Raw genomic sequence first — 24173 nt, 5'->3', positions numbered from 1 at the left:
CCAAGGAGCCCTTGATCATGACACGACTTTTTTTCTGGTACAGTCAGGGCAAAAGAGAATCTTCTACACAGAATTTTATAGTAGTAGGACACAAACTATATATGTATACACAAAGCAGTCAGTATGAGGACATCACTCTTCTTCTTGATGACTCCTACACTCTGTGGCCCAGTCATTTTGGGAGGGAAAGGCACAAAGAATTTTACATGAAAATATGACAAAGAAGAAATGAAAATGATTAGGCGAATCTTGCAAATTCATCATGTTCTGTGGAGATGAATATTAAAAATGAAAGTGAATAATTTATTCTTTACATGGCAAGGAAGACAACCAAACAGAAGGGAAGCAGATAGATTTGAAAAGGCCAAAAACCATGGAAGAAAAATGACTTTGCATTATGAAAAAAATATGAACAGAGTGGGAATTGGATCTCTGACCAGAGAAGAGTGTATAAAGTGTGTGACTTTCATTAATGAGATGTATGGTTTAGCTCCTCAGCCTAGCAAAGGTGACTTCTGTGGTTCTGACCTGGTGTGGGTAGCATGCGGCATATTTATTGTGAGATGATACTGACAAATGCTGTCTTCTGCTATTCCAAGATGTGAAGTAGGTCTGGAAAACTGGGTCCAGTGCAATGATGCTCCTGTAAAAGTCTGCAAGTATCCTGTGACTGGTCTTCAAGAGGGACGGTCTTACGTATTCCGTGTCAGAGCAGTGAACAGTGCTGGCATTAGCCGGCCTTCGCGAGCCTCGGAACCAGTTGCAGCACTTGACCCTGTTGACCTGGAGAGAACACAAAGTAGGCTATTCAAGGCTTTAATTTTTTTTTTTTTTTAAGATTCTGTTTGCCCAGTTAACCTAAGGAGAAGAGTTTATTTCTTCCTTTGATTGAATATCTCACTACAGACTGCAAAGTAGTGTTATGAGAGCTTCTCCATGAACAGAGTAAGCCAGCTTGCTCTGGGGAGTAGTTTTATTGATTTAGCCTTGTCCTAAACCCCTGTGCAGATTCTGTATATCATGTATGTACTTGCACACCTTCTGTTTCATGTCTTCCTTTTGGTCAGAGGGGAATTCAAGTAATCATGAATACCTTAAAGCACTGCCCCAGTGTTGCCTGTGAGATCTGAGCTGAATATGCAATTTCCTCTAAATGTGTTTTATGTATGTGTGTATGCTTTATGATTAATTCCTATAACAAAAGTACAGTTTGTGGTACAATTGATTACTAATGCCTCAAAATCAAATCCATCTACTGAAACTATGACTCTTGCTTTTTAGCACATCTTTGAATAGCACTGTCTTATCATGCCCTGTTTTCCTATGAAAGTGAATAAACCAGTATATGATTTCAAGTTGACTCTATCTGGGGAAAGATTTAAAAACAACATTATAGAAACAGAGGTATACAGGCTTTTGAACACGTGGCAAGCAATAATTTGCAAGATTTGCAAATATATTGAACTAGTTTGACAAACTAATTGAATATTTTGATTAACAGCTGTTCATGTGGATGGAGGGCGAAAGATTGTGATCAGTAAGGATGACCTTGAAGGTATGTAGCATTTCTGCAATTTCAGTCCATCTGCTTAAACTCCAGGAATTTTGCATCATAATTAGAAACATAACTTGAAAAGAAATCCATTAAGAAATAAAGACACATGACTTGCGAGGTTGAGCGAACACAAGTGAACAGTGAGGTGTAAAGGATGGGGATCATCACACTCTCAACAGCAAAACTTTTATATGTTGACAGCATTTTCTTACCCTTTTGCTTTTACTAGTGCTAAGCTGACTGAAATGGCTGAACATTTAATTGCCCATTTGATTGGGCATTTGATTGCCCGTATTTCCCCTCTTTCTAGCTTTCTGGGAGCTAAGAATAGTTATTTTAGACTGATTTTGACTATCTGAGCAAGTTATTGCCATTCTCATAAAAACTTACACAATCCATCTCAATTCTTTAATAAGTCTACCTGAATTTAGGTAGACATATTGAGGTTGAATTGACCTGAATTGAGGTTATTCTTAAGGTTAAGGTTATAGACTAAGGTTATAGACTAATGTTTTTCCTCAGGAGAACTGGAGAGATCCCTGACAAATTTTGAGATAAAGTTTGATTTTTTTCTAGGTTTTGGTTGTTTCTCTATGGAATGATTGGGTTTTTATACTTGAATAATGACCTTCTTTACACTTGAACTGTTAAAATTGTTAACTATAATGGCTCAAAATTAAAAAAAAAAAAACAAAAGTCTGTCTGCTCTCTTCCACAAAAGTTATAAAGTTGTAACTCCAAAAATAACATAGTAAAAGAGAAATCACCTGAGAAAAAATGTAGTTTGAAGGAGAATCAGACATTAAATGGCTTTCCCAGTGCATGGACAAGTCAGAGAAAGTTTCTCTATTTTTGTAATAGTAATCTAAATAAATTGATACGGGTATTACAGGATCAGAGGCACACCCCAATATCAGATTGTAATTGTCTTGTTTGGCTTCATAGATCATTCTTCTGCTCTCAGGATTGCCTTAGAATGATCAGGTCCAGTAAATGGCCACTCTGGAACAGTCATAAATAATGATATTTGGATTTCTGTCACATGAATGTGCATATTTAATAGAGGATGAATATTCAAATATCACTCTTTATGTAGATCTCTACTTTCATTTGCAAGATTGAAGACTGTTTCTGAAAGAACAACCTCACAGATCACAAATGGTTTTCCTTTTTAGTGCAGGCTGATGAGCCATTCTGGCAATGATTCTTTATCACCATGTTATATCATCCCAAAGTATGGACGCTTTTTTTTTTCAAGAATGAAAGAAAACATGTTGAAATTTTGTTACCTGAAATCACTTGGAAGCCTTTTTTCTTAATGCTGTGAAGGATTATTGTAATTTTCTTGACTATAGGTCTTCAATTTCATCTTAAACTCAGCTGATTCATGTGCCTTTCTGAAAGAAAAAATTACATTTGTAGGAAATCAAATATAGAAAGCATTGTGAGAAATAATTTTTCATTGGATATGTCAGTTTGCTTTAAAAAAGGTTTGGTTTTGATTTGGCAAATATATATGATAAAATAATATCAGTGTATATTTTGGGTCTGGTTTATTCTACAGATAAACATTTAAAACATTCTACAGATAATCATTTAAAATATCATTGCCATGATTTAGAGATTATTACTGAAATATTTTTCTCTTTTTTAAAGACACACATTTAGAGGATATATGCTCTTAGCCTGAGAAGTGGAAAAATTTACCTTCACAGAACAAAGATTTTTTCTTTTTCTATCACAAACCATAAAGATAAAATTTTTAGGTATCTGCTGAGTTGCAATTTCTGACCTACTACCAAGTCGAAGCTTCTTCAGGGTTGTGTAGCTGTGCCTGTGCAGAGGTCCATCATAGGTCCATCACAGGTCACTCTCCCATCTAATGCTGTTTTGCCCCACTGTAATTCCTTGGATAGCAGAACCAGATTTTTCTCATGTTGCAGTCAGTGAGCAGGACCATGAAAGGCTGAGCTGAATTCTTCCTACCTGGCCCAGGGTAGGCAGGTTGTCTCTAACACTGCTGGTAACTCAGTAGAGTGGGGAGAGGGATTTGATTAGGACACACTACGTGGTGGAGCCATGAGAGGACTGGTGACATATTTTTATATCTCTGATTCCTAGATTTTAGAAGTGCTTCTGACTATACAGCTGATAATACCATCATGTTACAGGATATATTGCTAACAGGTTCTGCTCCTTTACCTGCTTTCCCCTTTGTTTTAAAGCTTCTTTTCTGATTGTACTTCCCTTTTAGCTATTTTTTAAAATTCTAATTTCTCATAATAACTCTTTAAACTTCTGTCTTTGATCAAAAAGTGTTTGCATATAGTGAGGAGGCTTTTTACTAGCAGATTGGAGTAATTCAAACATGATCAAAGGAAAAAGTCTGACAAATGCAGAGAGTTTCAGGGAGAACATTTAACCTTTACTGAAAGAGTAAGTAACTAGCTATTAATACTGAAGTTTTATTTATCAAAATTTAATTGAAGTGATCAGGTGAACTGTACAGATGATATCACTGCCCCTAATAGCTGAGCATTGCAGTGCAGGGTGGGAAAGTTGAATCAGAAAGATGAGCTGTAGCATGAATGCTGACCCAGGAGTTAATCTGCTGTTTAACACTTGCTACATTTATTAATCTTACAGGGGATGTTCAGATTCCAGGCCCTCCCACCAATGTACATGCTTCAGAAATCAGCAAAACATATGTTGTACTCAGCTGGGATCCACCTGTTCCCCGTGGCAGGGAGCCACTGACATATTTCATTGAGAAGGTACTGCACTGTATAGTGGTGTTCTATTGAAAGGTGCTTCATTGCTGTGTTCAGTTACACTCAAGCCCTTTTCAGAACTGCAGAATGAGCAATAAAACTAACACTTTCTGTGGTCTTGCAGGATTTGGAAGTGGGATATTAGAGAAGCATGGATAATCAAATGTCTTACTATAAGTTTTAATGAGCATTGAAATTCAAGGCCCAGAGAAAAGGATTCCCCTTATGCTATTTGCTTACTGCTGTCTAAATGGGAACATTTAGCAGTGAAAAAAAAAAATAAGAAACATCTATAGTTTTCACTGTCCTACAGGCATGATTCTAAGTTTTCAGTCTCTCTACAAAAAAGGGAAGTTTCTGTTAGTTCTGTGGTAGAACAAGGAATAAACAGTAACTCATAATTTGATCCTCACTTTTTGCAGCATCTACTGTACACTGACATTTCCAATTTATCCCCTGTAAGGTCAGCAAAGAGGCAGATGCCTGTCTCAGGTTCACTGAGACTGGTGCTCTCCATGGCTGCCTTCCTCTTCTCTTTGCATTGAAAGGAGACTTCAGTGTTCACAGTAGGAGAGGTTTGTTCTTCATCCACATAAGTGAATAAAATTTAGATAAATCTGTCCCTGAGCCATGCTTCCAAATTATATTGGATTAGAGCAACTTGTTACAAAGTTTTTCTAGTAGGTAAAATGGGCCTCATACCTGACCTCTAAAACACTTACAGGTCAAGCTATACTTAGTTTTTATGAATTATGCCTCTAGCACATGCACCCTCTTACCAATCCACAAACACTAAACCTCTTAATAAAACTGCCACACATTCAATTTGCACCATGAATATTGTAACAGCCTTTTCTCAGGCCCTTACTATGCAAGTTTTTTTCTTCACACATCTAAAATTCTGCACATTCCTCCACAGTTCATTTCCCAGCCGTCTTGTTCATGCCACTCCTCTTTTTGCAGACCCCCAGCTTGTCTTTTCCCTCTCAGACACACAAAAACCCCCTCCACTTCAAAAGAATTCCGTCGGCCATTTCTACGCTCTTCATCATCCATTACTTGCTGGATGTTGAACAAATTGATGTAAAGTGAACACCACTCACTGGTTAAATTTTCCAGCAAGCATGACCATTCTCCCACTCTGCCTTACGGATTCAAAAGAAGTAATAAAAATTTTCTTAGAAATAAATATCTAGTTTTTCTTTCTATGCAATAAAATATAATGCCTTTCTTGCATTTATTCCCACTTACATATGTCTTTGCTTATCTATAAATTTCAAGAATATCGATGTAAGGATTTTGAACCACCTCTTGTCATGGAAACACCTTATTAGTTCCAGAATATGCAGAAATAGCCCAGATAAAAAGCTCAGAGGTAGATTTCCATTGAGTGGACACTTACACTTGTTTAGCTGAATTTAATTCTAAGAATGAATTGGAAAATATATATTATCTGCTTGTTTTATACAAATAAATTTTTATAGCTCCAGAAACAGTACACAGCAGTGACAACGATGAAAAAAAAAAATCTCAATTAAACACCAGACTTACTGAAGGAAAGTAAGAATGAGGACTAAAATGCTATTATTAGACAAAAGAGGTTCATTGTACTAATTAATACCTGAATTTAAAATCTTTTTGCATAAATAACTGATGTATAGGAACAGCTTAGTCAGTTCATAGGTGAATGTTTGCTTTTTGCTTTCCACTGTCATCTGTTAATTTACAACAGTTTCTAATTATTTTATTTCAAATAAAGAAGATTCAATCCTGAAGAATAAATATGTATTTGTAAAGCCTTCAAGAGACACAATACGGAAATGAGTTTTCTATGTTCTCTTGAAATACTTTTTTAACAGATAAATCAAATCAAACTGCAGAATAAAATGTGATGCTGATTCTTTGTGAAAAGAAGAAATTAATGTTTTTCATGGTGTAAAGCAAAATATATGGCAAAATAATATTTATTTCATATTTTACAGCTTTTTATTATGAAGAAAATTGATGTTATTTTTCTTTTTTTCTGTTGAGAACACTAGGTGGTTCAGTACCTATGAGACGTGATTGATATATGACTCAACCTGTTTACATTATTATTATTTGCCTATTGTAGGTATCATTATATACAGGGTATTTTCCAAGCACCCATGAAACACTGTTCCTCCTCTAAGAAATTCACAGTCTATCAGATTGTTCCCTGAATTTCTGTTCCAAAATTTTATAAACATATAAACTCTATGCACCTATCTATGAACCAAGGAAATTTTCTTCAATCTGTTTATTAGGCACTTGGGTTTTTGAAAATTTTGAAATTTCTGAAAGATTCCGTGTCTAATTTTTGGTTAGAATAAACAGTTTATGTGGGAAATCTAATGGACAGCAGATTTCTCTCGGAGTACTGATTTTCTGGCTCTCTTCCATGTGCAGTTTTGGTGATTATAAGCTCAGCTGCTGCATTGAGAATACACAAAAGTAATTACTTTATTTGATAAATACTTTTAGGGGACATGACCTTACTCAACAGAATAAATAAAGTTGTGAGTAAAGCAACATTTCCCTCCCTACCTTTCTGCAGAATTTGGATTAGGGCTTGTTTTCTTGACTCCAAAACTTTGGGTGCTCATGTGAGTTTTGCAGGACATGAAAGTAATTCCTTGGGGCCAATCACAGATGACAGTCACAGCCCTAAAAGAAGGCTGGCTGTATGTACAAGTGTGCATGCATTGAAGTCGAGACAGGCAAGGAGACAGTAAGTGACTCAGACCTTTTTGTAGAGTAATGGAATGCACCAGCAATGAGAATTTGCATATGTTTAAGTCAGGCATTTGAGAGTGACCCTTCTCTCATAGCTCCTAAATAAATTCATGACAGGATGCAATACAGCAATATGTTCACTTTTTGACAGTTCACAGAAATTATTCATGGCTTTTTTTGTTGTTTTTTGTAGTCCATGGTTGGCAGTGGAAGCTGGCAAAGAGTCAATGCACAGGTTGCAGTAAAATCTCCTCGCTATGCAGTGTTTGACCTTGCAGAAGGAAAACCATATGTTTTCCGAGTGTTGTCAGCAAACAAAAATGGCATCAGCGATCCATCTGAAATCACAGAACCTATTCAACCACAAGACACTACTGGTAAGGTATTAATTTTAAGACATTAATATTAAAAACAATAGATATTTTACAAACTGGAACTAGAGAACTCTCATTAGATTAGTATAACTACAATAGTAGTAGTAGACTTTATTTGTGTTCAATTCTGTGAAGGATTTAAAAAAGACAATGATGCTAAATTTTAGAGACTTTCTTGAATTTTCCTAGTGATCACAAGCCTTGCTACTGAAAACAATAATCAGTATAACTATTTTTAGTTTTTCATTCTTCAGTGTTCTATTAATGAGACATCAAAAAATAGGTTAATCACTAAATTCAATAATTATATTTTCTGCCTCAGGTAATTATATACTACCTAATTCCCTACAGTTTCAGCTAGATAAGGTAACCATTCATTTCTTTCTTAGTATTCTGAGCTGCAAATTACTGCTAGTGCACTATTCCTCTGTCATACAGATGAGTAGACTTCAGGGAAAAATACAACTACATATTCAGTGGTGATTTTCCAAATGAAAATTAAATGTTTATGTTAGGGCCACATTCAAAAACACAAATGAAAATTTAGGGAGTGGTTATTCATCTTGTTTTTGAAATATTTGTTTTGTTTTTGCAGTTTTACACAAGCCACACATAACAGCTTGATGTATTGATAACTGTCACCTTAAGTGCACATATCCTACTAGTATGCTTTCTGGTAATATAGAAAATATTTACAGTATCTGATATACCATAGTTAAAAATACATTCCATACTTTCAGCTTGGTCTGTAACTATGTGACAAAGAAAAGCATCTTTCGCTTTCATATATTCTTGATTTGTTGTCTCATTAATGCATATAAATTGTTAAAACCATTCAACATTCCCCAAGGTAGGGAAGAAAAACACTGTATTTATTGCACTTAGTACAGAAAATAAGCTATCCCTTAGGGGTTAACGCAACACCTTCTGCATAACTCACAGCTTTAAATCAAGCACAATGTAGAAGAATCTGTTTTAAAGAGAAACTTCAGGAGTATTTTCAGAGACAGAGTTTGCCACCTGAACTAAAATATAGCAGAAACACTACTCGTTTTAGTTGCCTGCACTTAGTGTCATTTGATATTCTTAAGGGTGCCTGGGAAACCTTCATGGGGATGGCAATCCTTACACAGTGATTATTGGTACCTTATGAGCAGAAACTAAAGAATGGCTGGGGTATCCTAGGCCATCCTAAATGACACTGAAAGTGATGCAATTTAATTGACTGATAAAGAAGTATTCAGTTTGAGGTTAAAATCTAAATTTAGGTGTTTCCATACACAGGTATGGTATCTACAGGTGCACTAGGTGCTTCTGCTCTGACTGTGGCAATTGGAGCCTGGAATATAAATTGGCTGATGTCACAAGTTGCCCCATGTCACCCAGCTATAGAGTGTCTGTTTTGGGGTGAGATTAATAATTTTCAGCACCCTACCAAGCACTGATGGAAGGCTCACTTTAACTGGCCACAGTGACATCCTCTTGAAATGCTTTTAGTTTGCCATTTCAGAGGACTGTAGGTATTATCTCCTGAGTCATATCTGACAGCTCCATGAAGAAGTGACAGATGGTCTGAAATGGCCCTAAATTATTTTATTTGTTGTGAGTTTGTGGGCCCCAAGTTAGGCAACTTTCTGGGGCTCCCCTGGCAGGGGAGACCCTCTTGGAGCAGTTCTGTGTTAGGAACGAGAGACACATTGGACTTTTTTTGGTCTTTGGTTTTTGTTTATTGTTATCTTATTAAAACTTCAGTACACTGTCTGCACTAGACTCTGCGTGCAGGAAAAACAGCAAAAAAAATGGCTAGCAATCTCTTGTTACAAGGCTTTTTTAGTTTAATCAAAAACTAAGCTACTTAATTAAGAAGTGATACCTAAATTATTTTCCTTTCTAACATAACTGACCTCTAGAGACCCGCAATGAGGATTTTTCTACCTAATTACAAGATACTACTTAAACCCAAGAAGAAAGAGGAAGAAGAAGAAAGAAGAAAGGAACTCAAGACAACACTTTATATCCTCCATGTTGAACCCATCTATAGCATACTAAAAATCTTAAAACCTAAATTTCTCACTCATGTGACATACTGCACTACTATCTACAATCTCTACAATTTGTAGTTTCTAGTTTACCTTCAGGCTTTGGAAGTTTTCTCCATGAATGAAGGTTAAAGTCAGTGCTCCCCTGGGGGTCAGGACACCCCAGAGTAGACAGAGAAACATTCCCGGTGCCCTGTGTTTCCACATTTGTGTAACTGAGTTAAGCCCCAGCTCTTTGACTACAGTGGCAGCTCAAGAATATGTGCTTGTAGACACGTATAAAAGCCTAAATGTAGGTTCATTTATCAGACAGATTGAATTTGATCTTACAAATCTATAGCATAAATTATAGCAGTATGTAAGTATTAATTTTTATTTTAATATTGAAAGACTATCTGGAAAACATGCTGCCTTTCTTTTGTTTCATGCTGCTTGCAGTTCTTTGCAATACCAATCTGAGGAAACTAAAATACCTTCAAAGGGCGAGTACTGAGTGCCTCTCTTAACCTGTTGTGTTAAGCTGAGACATTGCTTTTGTTTCTTGAACTGTGAAATCTCAGATAGATATTTTATAGTGTACAGACTGTGTGCTGATTCTTACTAAGATTTTTTTTTCCATTTGGATCTCAATATTTCTGGTTCTATTTATCCACATTCATCTGCTCAGATCGGTGTAAACTGACAACGAACTTTCTTTGCATGTAAAATAAACTGCATACTATGGTACACTGGAAGAACTGTAGTCAACAGACTGTAGAGAGCTTTATCTTCTTTTTTCTTGGTGGTGTTGAGATTGGTCCCGGAGTGCTGTTTCCCAGTTCTGGCTTCCTTAGTCAAGAGGGATGGTTGTAAAGTGGAGAGGTCCTCTGTATGGCAACAAGATGACCAGGGGATTAGAGATTGTGACCTATGAAGAGAGGTGCTTATTTAGTTTGAAGACTTACAAAGATGATGGTGTCAAACTTCTCAGCATTGTCAAATGACAAATAGAGGCAAGAGCCAAAAATTGTAGCTTAGTAAGTTAATTCTGGACAGTCTTTTAATGAGAAAGGTGCAAGAGTGCAGTGCTGGAAAAGGTTGTGCAGGTAAGCTGTGAAATCTTCATTGTCAGAAGGTTCCAAGACTTGTACAGATCCGTGACTGACACACTAGTTTAGTGTTGGTGATGGTCCCACTCTCAGTGACAGGGTGGAAGGACTAGATGATCCCCAGAGATCCCTTCCAACCAGTGTTCCTATGCTTCTATGACATTCATTTTGCTGCTTTTAGATAAAGTTTTGGCATTCAAATATATGCTTAAAGTTGATCTGAAAAGCTCATATTTTTGGAATTGGGGCTGTCATTAGGCTATCATGAGGTTCTTAAACCTCATGATATCACATCTCTGTAGTTTATGTGCATTTTTACTGACACAGTAATGCTACAGGAACATAAGCTATCCTTCAACCTCTTATTTGAGAGAGAAATTAGAGTGTGAAGATTTTCATATCTCTATGCTTTTATCCACACTCCTATTTGAAAATATGTGCTTCTATAATTGACTATCATAAAACCTGTATATAATCATATAGGTAAGAAGTATCACAGAGCATTCTGAGAAAAAAAATAGAAAAATAAATTTGCATACACACATATATATAGATATCCAGACGTAAAGAAATATATTAAAATACATATCATATAACAATATCAACATGGAAGGAGTAGTTATAGCTGTAGTGATCAAATATTATCAAATTATGCAATGTTTAATCTAGTTCAAATTACTTTTATTTTTATGTATTTTTTAATACGTATGTGTTTTATCTCTTTTTCTTAGTTTTACCTTCTGCACCTGGTCAGGTGGTGGCCACAAGGAATACAAAAACATCAGTTGTAGTTCAATGGGATAAGCCAAAACATGAAGAGGATTTATATGGCTACTACATTGAGTATTCAGTGGTGGGATCAAATCGCTGGGAACCTAGTAACCATAAACCTATTAAATATAACAGGTATTGATAATATTCCTGTATTTTTGGGAAGTTTAAAAACTGCAGGATATTTTTAGGACAATTTATGTGCTAAGCCATAGGATTACAATTGAAGGAGAATGTTGAATGAATGTAAAGAAAAACAGTCTGCAGACTCTCAGAGCCAAGATTTCCAAATTGCAGGGCAATTCTCCTCACTTTTTTTTTTTTTTCATATATTTTTCTATTCCATGACTTTGAGTTTTAAATGCAGATTCTAGAGACATGATTCTGAGTGTCTTGGACATGAGTAAGTGCAACATATGCCTGTTTTAAGTACATGTTGTGGGGTAAACAGACCTGATGAGGAAGAGTATGAGAAAGGAGAGGGAATTCTAAAGGTTTATGATAGTCCATGAATAACAGAGCAAAAGGTCAGCCATTCCTGCTATAAATATAGTGGCAAAAGTGCTTTGGCAGCTGATACTATTGTGCAGGAAAGCCAAGTGTCCCATTCCAGAAACATCAGAGCTCCCTGATCTGTTACATCTCTGGATAAAGAACAGTAGACCCTGTTTCTATTCCTTTGTCATGACATTAGCACTGTTTCAATTTTTGATGATTTCTTACTCCCTCCTGAAGATATCAAACTTCATTATAAGATTCTTCAAGCAATTTTCTCTCTGAAAAATCATATTTATTTTTATTGGAATCAATCACCAAATGCAAAGATTAGATATTTAGTTTGTATTTTCTATAACAAGCACATTATCTTGTTTAGTGTATTATGTCAGTCATTTACTGAGTGACTTTGTATTCTGATGAGTCCGATTTTCAAGTAGTCAAGAAATTTGATTAAAAAAAAAAAAGAGACTAATTCTTGGTCGAAGGGGGTTGAGAAAGCACAAAAATAAGAAAAAGCATTTCATTTCTTCATATGTGAACATATATTACAATAGGATAGCTCTGAGTATTTTATTTAGTACAGTAAGAAACTCAGATCACAACTGAAAACTATTTTTGACAATGAATATAAAACTACAGTGAAAAATACAGTTTCTTCCCAGAATAGATTAGAATTTAGCAATACAAAGTTCAGAGGGAATATATTATATTTTATCTGACTTCACCTGCTAGATCAGTACTAACAATCTAATGAGTACTGCCATTTTTGCTACAGTTATATTGTATTACATCATGCCTTTTATTGCAGTTTCCCTCTTGGAAATATTTTCCTTTGTGAAGCACTCATGAAGTTGAGTTTTTTAATTGATACACAATTTCATGTTACCACATAGAATGAGTCCTGTAAAATATACACTTATATGTGATGTTATCTTTTTAAACCCAGGTTTGTTGTTCACGGTTTGGAAACTGGAGAGCAATATGTCTTCCGTGTGAAAGCTGCAAATGCTGTGGGATTGAGTGAAAACTCGCAGGAGTCGGAGGCTGTAACAGTGCAGGCAGCCCTTAGTAAGTGTGATTCTGTGCAACTCAGCTTCTTTCCCAAATGAGTGACATATCTTCAGTAATCACCTCTTTTGGTCTCATTTACTATAATAGTATACCTTGAAGCCGTCATGCACATCTGTTTAATGATGTCTATTCTCTGACATGTGACTATTCTAGAGAAAAGACATTTCATAAAAGAAGTTATTTATAATGACTGTTAGAAATATTGGGTAAGATGCACTTTAATGACAGGTTGCCTTTTGCTCCTAGGCTGTATCAAAGAAATTTAAATACTGAATAAGCTAGACAATTAGTTTTTGAGTGGCTTGGAGTGGTGCAAAACATTTTAGCATGACATCTGCTCCATTTATAAGAGTTTCAGTAAGCTTTATTGCTGCGTAACTGATCCAATCAGAAAATCCCCTCTGTTGTCCCACAAACAAAATTTCTGTGTAAGGTCAGTCATGCAGCCTTCAGTGGGAATGGTACAAGTTGAGTGAAGGGTTGAATAAGTATTTACAACAAAGAATACACAGATCTGGGCTATTGTGGTTTGTCACCAGATGACACAAGGAAAAACGACGCACCACAGCTATGGTCACGATGAAGAGACTAATTTATTTCCTCTGACTCCAATCATTTATAGTTCTCAAAAGGTGCCAGTGGATTGGAGGGTGAATGCACCACCTCTCCAACGACACTGGACAAACTAGCTGTACATCAAATTTCTCCACTTCTATGAAAGAATGCAAAACAATAAGTTGTTTACAGAAAGTTGTATGAGAAAGTTCTCTACAAGGATGTAAACTCAGAAGGCTTTAGAAAACTCTTAAAAATCAGGGCGACATCTCACCCTTCTCAGTTTAAAAAAAAGAAAAAGGAAAAGAAAAATGAACAATGTTCAGTGTCCATTCATGGAGGACTCATCAGAGTGATCACTCGCATTGTCTACATCCGAGTCATCAATCAATGATTCACCCACTTGATGCCTTTCAGGTTGGTCAGGTTGGTCACGGCTTCCATGTTGCCCTTCGGCCGGATTCTGTCTCTGCGGTTGCAGGTCAGGGAGAACAGTGGTTCAATTTGAATTAAGGGACAGTGTCAGTTCCATAGTAAAAAATTTTAAATAGGACATGTTTTCCCCAGCAGAGTGCCCTCCACCTCTTGGAGAACACCAGTAGACATATTTGTGAGAAATAATCCTCTAAAAGATTTATAATTCAGTGTAGTCAATAGAAAGTAAATTTGTAAATATGTTACTGACAAAGTTACTCTATTTGACTTTTTTTAGGAGGAAGTGTGTCTCATATGGGTAGGTGGTGCATGGACACTTGCACATCTATCACCACAATGTTGTAAATGCACTTGCACCTTATTTGTCACTGTGTGTTTTGGAGATGAGGGTTGCATGGGGTACATCATCAAACACAGAGCATGTGGATCTTACACACACTTATGGGATGTGGACAGCTTTTATCCATTTTTGTAGCCTCTACAGGAATTTAGCAGGACTATTTATAGATGACCTAGCATTAGTGTGACCAGAATCTTTCTGTAGTATTACTTTAAGATTATTTACAAGAATTTGCTACTGGCATTCTTATTTATCAAGAAGTGGCAGTAAACACAAAGGCCACATTTTGTGACCTCTGAGTATAGCACCATATCTGAAAAAAAAAGTATTAAAGGGCAGTTCTGCCGATTACTATTGGTTTTCATGGTGATCACTAGTACAGCTACAAGATCAGGGACTGTACTAAGGTCTTTGCTAATGTATTCTCTTCTGAATGAGGTAAGTTACATTCTCTAAAGTTATCCTGGTAATTCAACTGTAAGTATCAGATCAGCTTTAGGGACAGGTGTTTAGCTGTACTGATTGAAGCACTCCAGTGCCAAGAAAGGCATATCTTTGGACAGACTTTCAGGTATGGATGACAAATGCAAAACTGCTTGCTACAAGGGGTGCTTGCCAGTAGGAGGGGATTAAAAAGTTCAGAAAAAGGGTTTTCTTCATCCTTAGGAAGGTGCCTTGGTGACAATTCTGCTTTTGCTACAGAAGGGAGTAAACCCATGCAAGGAACCTCATGGAGGACATTACTTTTCTGCCTCAACATAGTCTGAAAGTCTAAATATCTTCTGCTCTTTCTGGGTCAAAAAGCAGTCACAGTCTGAATAAAGCATATAATATCAGGACAGTACAGGAAAAATGTGGTGAGCACAGATCAGTCAGTCACATGACTTAATTTCATTCAAGTTTATAATATTTTTTCTTGTTTTATTGGATGATTTTTACTGTATTCCATAAGTATTTGAGCAGCTTATTTTTTTCTTCCTAGGAAGAGGTCTTCTGACCCATTTAAATATTTTAGCATAATTTTTGGTTTGGGGATGCTGACATTACTATTTCCCTGCAATCATCTACTCTTCCTTGCTACCTTCTGAGAGGGCAAAACGCTAGGCATGTTTATATCTGGTGATAAAATGAATGTTGCTTAGCAACTTTACAACCACTTTGCTCTCATTGTGCAGCTGAGAGCAGTATGCTGCAGAAAACAGAAGCATTATCAAACATGCTAAGCAACTTCTACACTGCAGTGTTTTAGACTCTGTCCTAACTCTCAGGTTTCATATTTCTTTGTAGCTTGTCCTTCCTATCCTCATGGTATCACTCTTCTGAACTGTGATGGGCATTCAATGACCCTTGGTTGGAAAGCACCAACGTACAGTGGAGGTTCACCAATCCTTGGTTATTATATGGATAAACGGGAAGCTAACCATCAAAACTGGCATGAAGTCAATTCTTCCCTTATTACCCGGACGATTTATACGGTTAGTATTTTTTGCTCATTATGTTTTTGCAGTTGATTTGAATTTGAAAATTCCTCCAGATTTTTTTAACAGAGAAATTCTTTAAATACTTCAACAAAACTAGGCACTTCCATTCGGAGTGCAGCAATGTTACACCTGGGCTAAAAGATCAGTGCCATCCTCTACTGTGAAATTCTAATACGAATAAGACCATTGAGATAAGTAAATTTTGGAGGGAAAAGTGTGAAGCACATTTTTCACAAGGAATAAGAGGAATGAGCTATAAAAAGTTCCCCAAGTTATTTTCGTTAATGATCACTGTATACATCACCACTGTATACATCACCACATCTAAAACAACATACAGAGAAAGGATGGAAGCTGCTCTCTGTAGAACTGAGGACTTGCAAATGAAATGGAGATGGGTTGGAAAAAAATCTAAGTGTCTCTGTTCTTACTCTCAAAATCTGCCTTCAGCTGGAAAAGCATGTTTATTAATGAACTCAGCATTATGTCTCGTCACTGCCTTTACAGAGTACAGTTTTGAAATAAATTACTTCTGGTTGCACTTGCAATTTATGAAATGTTTCTTAAAATAGGAAAATTTGGGTGTGAACTTCCATGAAGAAAATTTAGGGAGGTAGCATATAGCAAGTAATCAATGTGATGCTTTTTAAATTAAGTTAAACAATCAGATTTTACTCACAAATACTTACAATTTTATTTCTTAAGTCAGCAAATTTCCTGTAAACCTTAGGAGAGAACTAAGTCTTGCAGGTATTTGACAGTGAAGTAGAAGATAATGATGCAGATGAGCTGAGGAAGAATGTTTCATGCACAGAAGGCAGGCAGCAATACTCTGCCTGCATGCGTGCGTGCCTGCATTCTATGACTGGCATCTCTGACATAGCAGATGGACCATGGGTGGTGAGAAATAAAAAAGGGCAGGTAGGATAAGCATGAAAGGGCAATACTAAGCAATGTTTTCAATATATATTTTTAATGCATTTGTAAACAAATAAGTAATGTAAATTAGGGCTTACCATTGAGAATTTAACTAGGTATTTAAGTGTCAGTCCTGCTAGTAACTGTATTTGTGCCTAAAGGTGCATCCTCATACATTAGTTTGAATGGCTAGAATCTGAAATACTGATGGTAAACAAAACCAAGACAGCTTTTAGTAGCACAGAATATTTTATGACATACTGCAAACAGAGAATGCCCGAGATGTTCAGTACAGCACTGGGAAATCACTGAAGGTTTAACCTTCTCTGATCAAATAATTCTATGGGAACCCCACAAATATTCTTTCTCTTAATAACCTGGGATTTCAAAATCATTTTCACAGGCTGATCTGTTTTTCTGTCTTGTAGGTCACACTATGTAGCTCCTTGTCTTCAGGAAATTATGTCTAAATTATTTTAGTGCCTGGCTTTTCTGTGTCAACTTGTTTGCTTTGGTCTTGAATTTGATACTACCTGATATGTTTGTTACCATCACGTTTTTTTATTATTAAAAAATCACACCAAAATCCTTTTTTATCTCACATTCTCAAAGGCAACTATTTATTCATGAAAATCTAAAACTGTTTGGTATTTCCACTAGGAGTACCACTCTTAGCTGTCTCTCTTGAGACATATGATTAAATATAACTGTGGGAAAATTATTCAGAGGAATCAGGTGTAGAAGACTTGGTTTTTTGTATTTAGGTGTTCTGGAAGAAGAAAGGTGGAAGAGGGCTGCTGCCATGAGGTGTTCTGGGTTTCAAGACATTCATGCCTTCTAGTCCTTTACTTTGATCTCAAAATCTGAGGTGCTGGTGTGGGGATGGGCTCATTAGATAAATCTGAGTTCATTTACCAGGGATGTTTGGAGAGGATTATTATGGATTCTGCTCATCCCATTACCAGTGCTTACTTTCTCACTTTGTAATGGTAAGCAATATTAAGAGAAAGATTCATACAAGCCACAAAATACTGCTGAGAGGCTCTTGCCTGGAATTATATCAGCATATTGTGGAACTAATTGGATTGTTTTTTCTTTTATTTTCCTATAATTTACTTTTCTTCCTAGGTCAATCCTTTGTGACCTTTTTAAGCAAAACACAATTTTAATTGTTGCTTAAGTGAATGGCTTATGAACAGCCATTCACAAACAACACAAGAAAGTATTTCATTTTAGAACACTCACACGTAAGTATCTGATAGTGGTCATTCATTGATTGGGCTCCTTGAACCTTTGCTCTAAACTCTTACAACTTTTCATGCCAGTATATGAGTGCTGTTATTCCTAGGATTATGTGACTGAAACATGGACATATAATATAAAGCTCTGCAGTGTGTTTGGTTTAAGAGTAAAGACTCTTAGACCCTTCAGCATGGAAGTAAGGCCTGATAATCAATTAATGAATGTTTATATCCAAGTATTTATTAAATGAATATAAATCATGGCTTTTGATATATTGAATTGTTTTCTCAAATGAAAAAGGTAAAGGATTTGATTGAAGATGCCTTCTATGAATTCAAAGTCGCTGCTGCAAATCTGGTTGGAATAGGTCAACCTTCAGATCCCAGCGAGCATTTTAAGTGTAAAGCCTGGACTATGCCAGAACCTGGTAAGCATATTAGCTCTTAATGAATCCCAAAGTCCTTAGAACACAGCCACGGAGTTCCAGCCAAAATCTGCAGGATGTCTTTTACATAATTTTTTCCATAGCTCCTGTTGAGTTTGCCCTTGCTTCTGAGATCTGTTAAAAGCTACCGCCCTACCTCCAATGATGACATCTATTTCTTAGGAAATAGATGACCTTTACTTAGCTTGTTGAGTGTCCCTTTCTTTCACTACTCTCACCAGCTCCAAAGAATGTTGAGCCTTTAGTCTATGTTTGTATCTCTATCGCCTCTTGAAGCCCTACAAGCTCCGCATCACACCCACCACCTGTACAATATCTCTGCACCATAAATGCAGTCTATTAAGAGTATTCCTGGAGTTTCAGAGTCCAAAACTACATTAGCTTTTGGTCATAAATAACATATAAGAAGGGTCTTTTTCTTGATGTAGAGACAAGTGGCACAGCTAGTCTTCTACTCTCAGTGTGCCCATGTATGTGTGTTTCCCCTAGATTGTACCTAGGTGCTACCTGAGAGATTATTATTAGCCAGGTGTTAGAACAAATGTGCTAACAAACCCACAGTAGTAGTGGCAGCGCCCAAAGTGGAGACACTACTCCAAATAAGTATTTTTTCAATGCTAGTAGAGCAACTATAACTCTACCTTCTGCAAGTCATTTGCCTGCTTACAAATCCCCCTCTTTTTGCCCTCTAAAACAAAAATTACACTATTAAATTCCAAGTTAGTTCCTTTAAATGCCCATATTTTTAGCTGAAAAGCTGTTTGTCTTTATGTTTTCTAGCTAAATTCATCAGAGTTCAAAAGTCTTATCATATGGATTTGACACGACAAAGCTGTCAATAACAAAACGTTTACTCCTCTGACCTTAACTTTAATAACATTTTCTTATAATCTTGTAATATTTAGAGTAAATGCATCATCATCTGAACAATTATTATTCTTAAAGAAATTCTCTAGAATTTATACTCACTACAATTTTTTCAAAACATCATCGAAATTACATAATGTGCAAAGAAGTGAAAATTATCCTTCATTTTAAATGACAGATAAAGAAATAAAATGTGTTTTCAGGAAATGGAGAGAGTGAAATTACCATAATGAACAATCTGACCTTTTTAGTGTTTGGCTGATTATGTTATTCTCTTTATGATATGAGTTGAATAGACAGTATTGCTTTCCTCCTGCTTAAAAAAACCCACTACATGCAAAGAACATTGCCCACCCTGCAAAAAACCTCAGATCTCTGGACCTGTTAAATACTTCACAAGCCTTTTTAAAATACATTTTTAAACAATGGTTTAGCAATAATGAAAAGAAATAGTTGAGATTTAAGACTGGGAGAAAGAGCCTGACCCTCTTCCCAGACTTACTAAAGGTACTGAGGACTAGTGTAATGTGTCTGCAATATGCTCCCAAGTGTCAACAAAATATTCTTCCACCTTTTGAAATAGAAGGAAGGTTTCCTTAGAAAGGCCAAAACCTTTTGCAGGATTTCCAGCATAAGTGATGGATTCTTTGCCCAGAGTCCATAATTATTTCATCCTCCCACAAAACTTTAGTTTTAGGTGTCTCTGTGAGTTTCTCTGTGATAGCAATGATTGTTAATGGATTATCTTACATTGCTTTAAATAAAAAGAAATGTCTGGGGTCTCAGACTCCTCTGAACAGAACATCCTTCATTACACTTTTCCTTGTAATGTCTAGATTTCTATCAGGTCCATTTCACAGTGTATTTTTAATTATCTGTGGATATATGGACATTCAGATTGGAATTTTTAAAGAGCCCTGAGGGAAGGCTTTAGGTTCCTTGAAAATAGCATTCTTTCCACGACAAATCTAATCTTTATCCTTATAAGGTCTGCAACAGGTATTTAATAGGTTTCTTTTTTGAAATTTGTTTATCCACTTTGGAGAAAAACTTCTAATTTTTTTTTTGTTTCCCTCAGTGTATTTGCTGAGTATCATCCTTTACAAATTTTATGTTCATTCATCATTGGTTAACAACATGTAGGCTGGAATGGCAATTAGATTTATTTATAAGGCTTTCCACTCCTTTTTTTTTAATGATTATTTTAAATGGTAAGATGTGTTGTAGGGAAAATGAATATCTTGAAAACTGAGGAAATCCTTAAGTCTCAAATTAATCCTTAAGTCTTCAGCTTTCTACATCTAAAGCACAAGAAGCAAGCAATATGATTTGACTGAATATGAGTATTCTGTCATGGGTGTTTGGCCATGGTAGGAAACTTATATAATTATGCCTTTACATTTATATTTATTTACTAGTGTAAATAAATATCAAGAGTATAGTAAAAAAATGATTGCTATAAGTTAGGTTGAATGGCACTTCAACAGTTAGTGAAAGAGAAGGAAAGTATAGTAGGAAGAACATAACCTGGTAGTTGCAAACATAAACTCTCACTTATTTGTAGAATATCAGGATATTTTTGGTTTAAATATTTCTCCTAACAGATATCATTAATCCTGAGAAGTTCCTCTCAGCTGCAGCTATCCAGTTCACAATAAAAATTCTTTTGTCAGGGAGCAAGAAGCCTGATCCAAAGTCCCTTGGTGCCACTGGATTTTGGATTACTTTGAAAGATCATGGCTCATGTATACTAATGAAAAGATAAAAAACCTCATGTTAAATTATGAACCTGAATCAGGCTCAGTGAAGCAACTTTGATGTGAGGCTGGTGGGTTAAATAATAGACAAGAAGCCTCTCTTTCTTGTTGGAAAATCTTAAACTGCATGGATTTTCCACATGATTAGCTTAACCTTAAAATAAAGCTACTGAGATCTACCTAAGCAAGTATGCTTCAGAATACTAATGTCACTCACTGTATAAGGCAGGTATTGCTGTACAGAGCCATGAGGGGGAAATGACCTAAATACCACATATACGAGGTGTATTGTAAAGGATGAGATTTTTGGAAGTAGATACAGTCAAAATTATAGAGGTACATTTCAGCCTCTAGAGGAACAGCTTGCAAAACTTCATTATATTGAAGTGAATTTCCAATATTTGAAATATTTTAGGTCCTGCCTATGATCTCATGATATGTGAAGTTAGAAATACATCACTAGTTCTTCTGTGGAAAGCTCCTGTGTATGAAGGCAAAAGCCCTATTACTGGGTATTTAGTGGACTATAAAGAAGTAGATACAGAAGACTGGATCACTGCTAATGAAAAACCTACTTCAAAGCGCTATTTTAAGGTAACATTTTCATTAATTAATATTAATATAAAACTGCTAGAAGTTCTGATTGAGTATAAAAAATACATGTATTTGACCTTCAGCTTCTGCTAATATCTTCATATGAGTAAACAAAAATAGTTTAGATTGTTTTTTAAATTGGCTTTGCCCTTTATCTTGTTTAAGGTCACTGGCTTACATGAGGGTCATACCTATGTTTTCAAAGTTCGTGCAGTGAATGATGCTGGGGTAGGCAAGTCATCTGAAATATCTGAACCAGTGCTTGTTGAGGAACGGCCAGGTAAAATGAACTGTTTAATCTCCTCTGTTTCTTAAATACTAAAATTGTTGCAATTGAGTTTAATTAACATAATTTGCTATATCACATATAAGTATTTAAAGAATTAAGAATCTGTTAGCCTTAAAGAAAACATCATGTGGATACAGATACAGTGATTATAATATTTTTCTTTATTTATTACTGGAGTTATTTGATAATCAGTTATTCTGGTTTTTATTCTAACAAAGGTGCTACTTGTTGTGAAACACATTTATTAAAGCTTCAGGAATGATAATAAAATTTGTTTGTTTAAACATCCATGTCTTCTCATATTCAGTTCTATCTTATTCATTGTTTCTCAATAAGCATTTATTAGTATAATCATTAAATTCTTGCATGTAGAGTAAGAAACTTACAAGCATGTGATGTTGAGTCAGCACATGACATAGACCTGCTAATAAAATCAGCATATTTTAGGACAAAATAGACATGGGCTTTAGCAATTTATGAATTGCACCTTGACAGAAAAATGCAGTCTTCACATTTGAGTTGATTCCTATTTTGCAGGAACAAAAGAAATCTATTCAGGTGTGGATGATGAGGGTAATATTTACCTGGCTTTTGAGTGCAAAGAAGCAACAGACGCATCTCATTTTGCATGGGGTAAATCTTATGAGGAGATTGATGATTCTCATAAGTTTAAGATTGAAACAGAAGGAAATCAGTAAGTCATGCCAATCTACTAAAGGAAATCAGTAAGTCGTGTTAAAAATGTGATATGCAGCTAATTATATTCTTTTTAATTGGTGATTTTAGTTCTAAGCTGTACTTCAAAAATCCTGATAAATCAGACTTGGGAACTTACTCTATCTCAGTTAGTGACACAGATGGGATTTCCTCCAGCTTCATTATGGATGATCAAGGTAAGGGCCTTACAATTTCAAATCTTTCTTCACTGTATCACCTCAACTAAAAATTGGGCACTAAAAATTACCTAAGGAAAAACAGAATAGAACCCTACAACTCTCAGATTATTTCCTATGCATTAAAGAAAAACAAAAAAGAACCCACAACAGGCTTTGTGTGATTGCTCATTTTTCTGATTACCATAAGGAAAGCTGGGATAACTTCAGGCAACATTTTCTAGATAAAGATAAAAAATATGGCAAATTAGAATTGTTTTCATTATGCTGGGATTGTAATGATGTTTGTAAATTTCCCTTACACTTTCAGTTGTGCTTGAGACTCTAGATGCAGTTTCTCATAACCAAGATGCAGGAAATTAGTGAGAAAAACAATGATGCTGTAACAAGGCCTAAATATATTGGGTCAAGTTATCATTTGGCTTACATATATTAGTTTTGCTTTATTTCATTGTAGCTATTTTTTTTCCATTGGATTCAAAATTAATTTGCTTCAGTCTCACTTTTTTCTATCATTGAGAAATGCTGACATAAAAAACAAAGAGGAGAGTGTGCTGTTTTGCGTAAAATAAAAATTACTTTGGTGCTTTCCCAGTTCTTGGCTGTAATTGCTCTGCCCAGTTCCTCAAGTATTAAAATCCCTCTGCTTCTCAACCTACTAATCTGTTTAAGGAATCACAGTGAGAAACATGTCAAACCACCCTTTCCAAGTAGGTGTTGAGAAGAAATCCATGTTCAGGAGGGAAAAAAAGAGTTCTCCAGGACATGGAAGATTTCTGAGCCCTTATCATGAGAACTGCCCTTTAGCTAAGTTTTGTAGTATCGCTCTGAAATCTTTCTGTAGAGCTTGTCATCATCTGCTCTAACTTTGAATTTTTTTTTTTATAAAGCACTGAAGGTGTTTCCCATTCCATTCTTCCCCTACGTCTTTCCTGATCATATATCACTGAAAATTACAATTTTATTTATACTGGATCTCTGCACAAGTATCAGAGTTTTCATCTTAACACTGAAAAGCATCATTTCACTGCCCATTTACTCTCTCAAATGCTATAAATTCTCCTGTAATTGTGCTAAATCCTCTATCATGTCATAAATCCATGCTAATTTTCTCTGGTCTTTACATTATCTGTAAATTTGGAATTGGCAGTAATGTTCATTTTCCAAATCTTTATTGGTAATGACTATGATAAATAGGATTTGTATGAAAATCTAAAAAACTAAATTCGAGACTCTCATACGGCCTTCATGAGGATTTGGTGCATTAACTAGAACTTTCTGTACTGTTTTCAGACTAACCTGCACTCAATCTTGTTTCCTGCCACAGTAAAACAAAATTTTCAGGAACAGTCTGAGAAAGAAAGTCTGGGGATAAAGGAACTTTATGCACTGCTTAGAAGCCATTGTTTACCATATTTCTTTTATATTGCCTTTGT

The 24173-nt window shown here is 35.7% G+C and overlaps 1 protein-coding gene across 1 annotated transcript in view; it reads left to right on the top strand.

Moving 5' to 3' along the window:
* The window catches only part of MYOM2 (myomesin 2), a 71607-nt gene that overhangs the window by 24403 nt on the left and 23031 nt on the right, over positions 1-24173 (top strand). The window contains exons 12-23 of the mRNA XM_053938014.1: positions 600-799; positions 1502-1555; positions 4202-4329; positions 7274-7457; positions 11313-11487; positions 12797-12918; positions 15539-15726; positions 18193-18319; positions 21377-21555; positions 21721-21835; positions 22382-22538; positions 22631-22737. Of these exons, the coding sequence (XP_053793989.1) occupies positions 600-799; positions 1502-1555; positions 4202-4329; positions 7274-7457; positions 11313-11487; positions 12797-12918; positions 15539-15726; positions 18193-18319; positions 21377-21555; positions 21721-21835; positions 22382-22538; positions 22631-22737 (1736 nt within the window). The remainder of the gene's footprint in view (positions 1-599; positions 800-1501; positions 1556-4201; positions 4330-7273; positions 7458-11312; positions 11488-12796; positions 12919-15538; positions 15727-18192; positions 18320-21376; positions 21556-21720; positions 21836-22381; positions 22539-22630; positions 22738-24173) is intronic.

Source organism: Vidua chalybeata, chromosome 3 (genome assembly GCF_026979565.1).
Source record: "Vidua chalybeata isolate OUT-0048 chromosome 3, bVidCha1 merged haplotype, whole genome shotgun sequence".
NCBI classification, from domain to species: Eukaryota; Metazoa; Chordata; class Aves; order Passeriformes; family Viduidae; genus Vidua; species Vidua chalybeata.
Note: the sequence above shows the minus strand (reverse complement) of the source record. Positions and strands in the feature narration are given on the sequence as shown.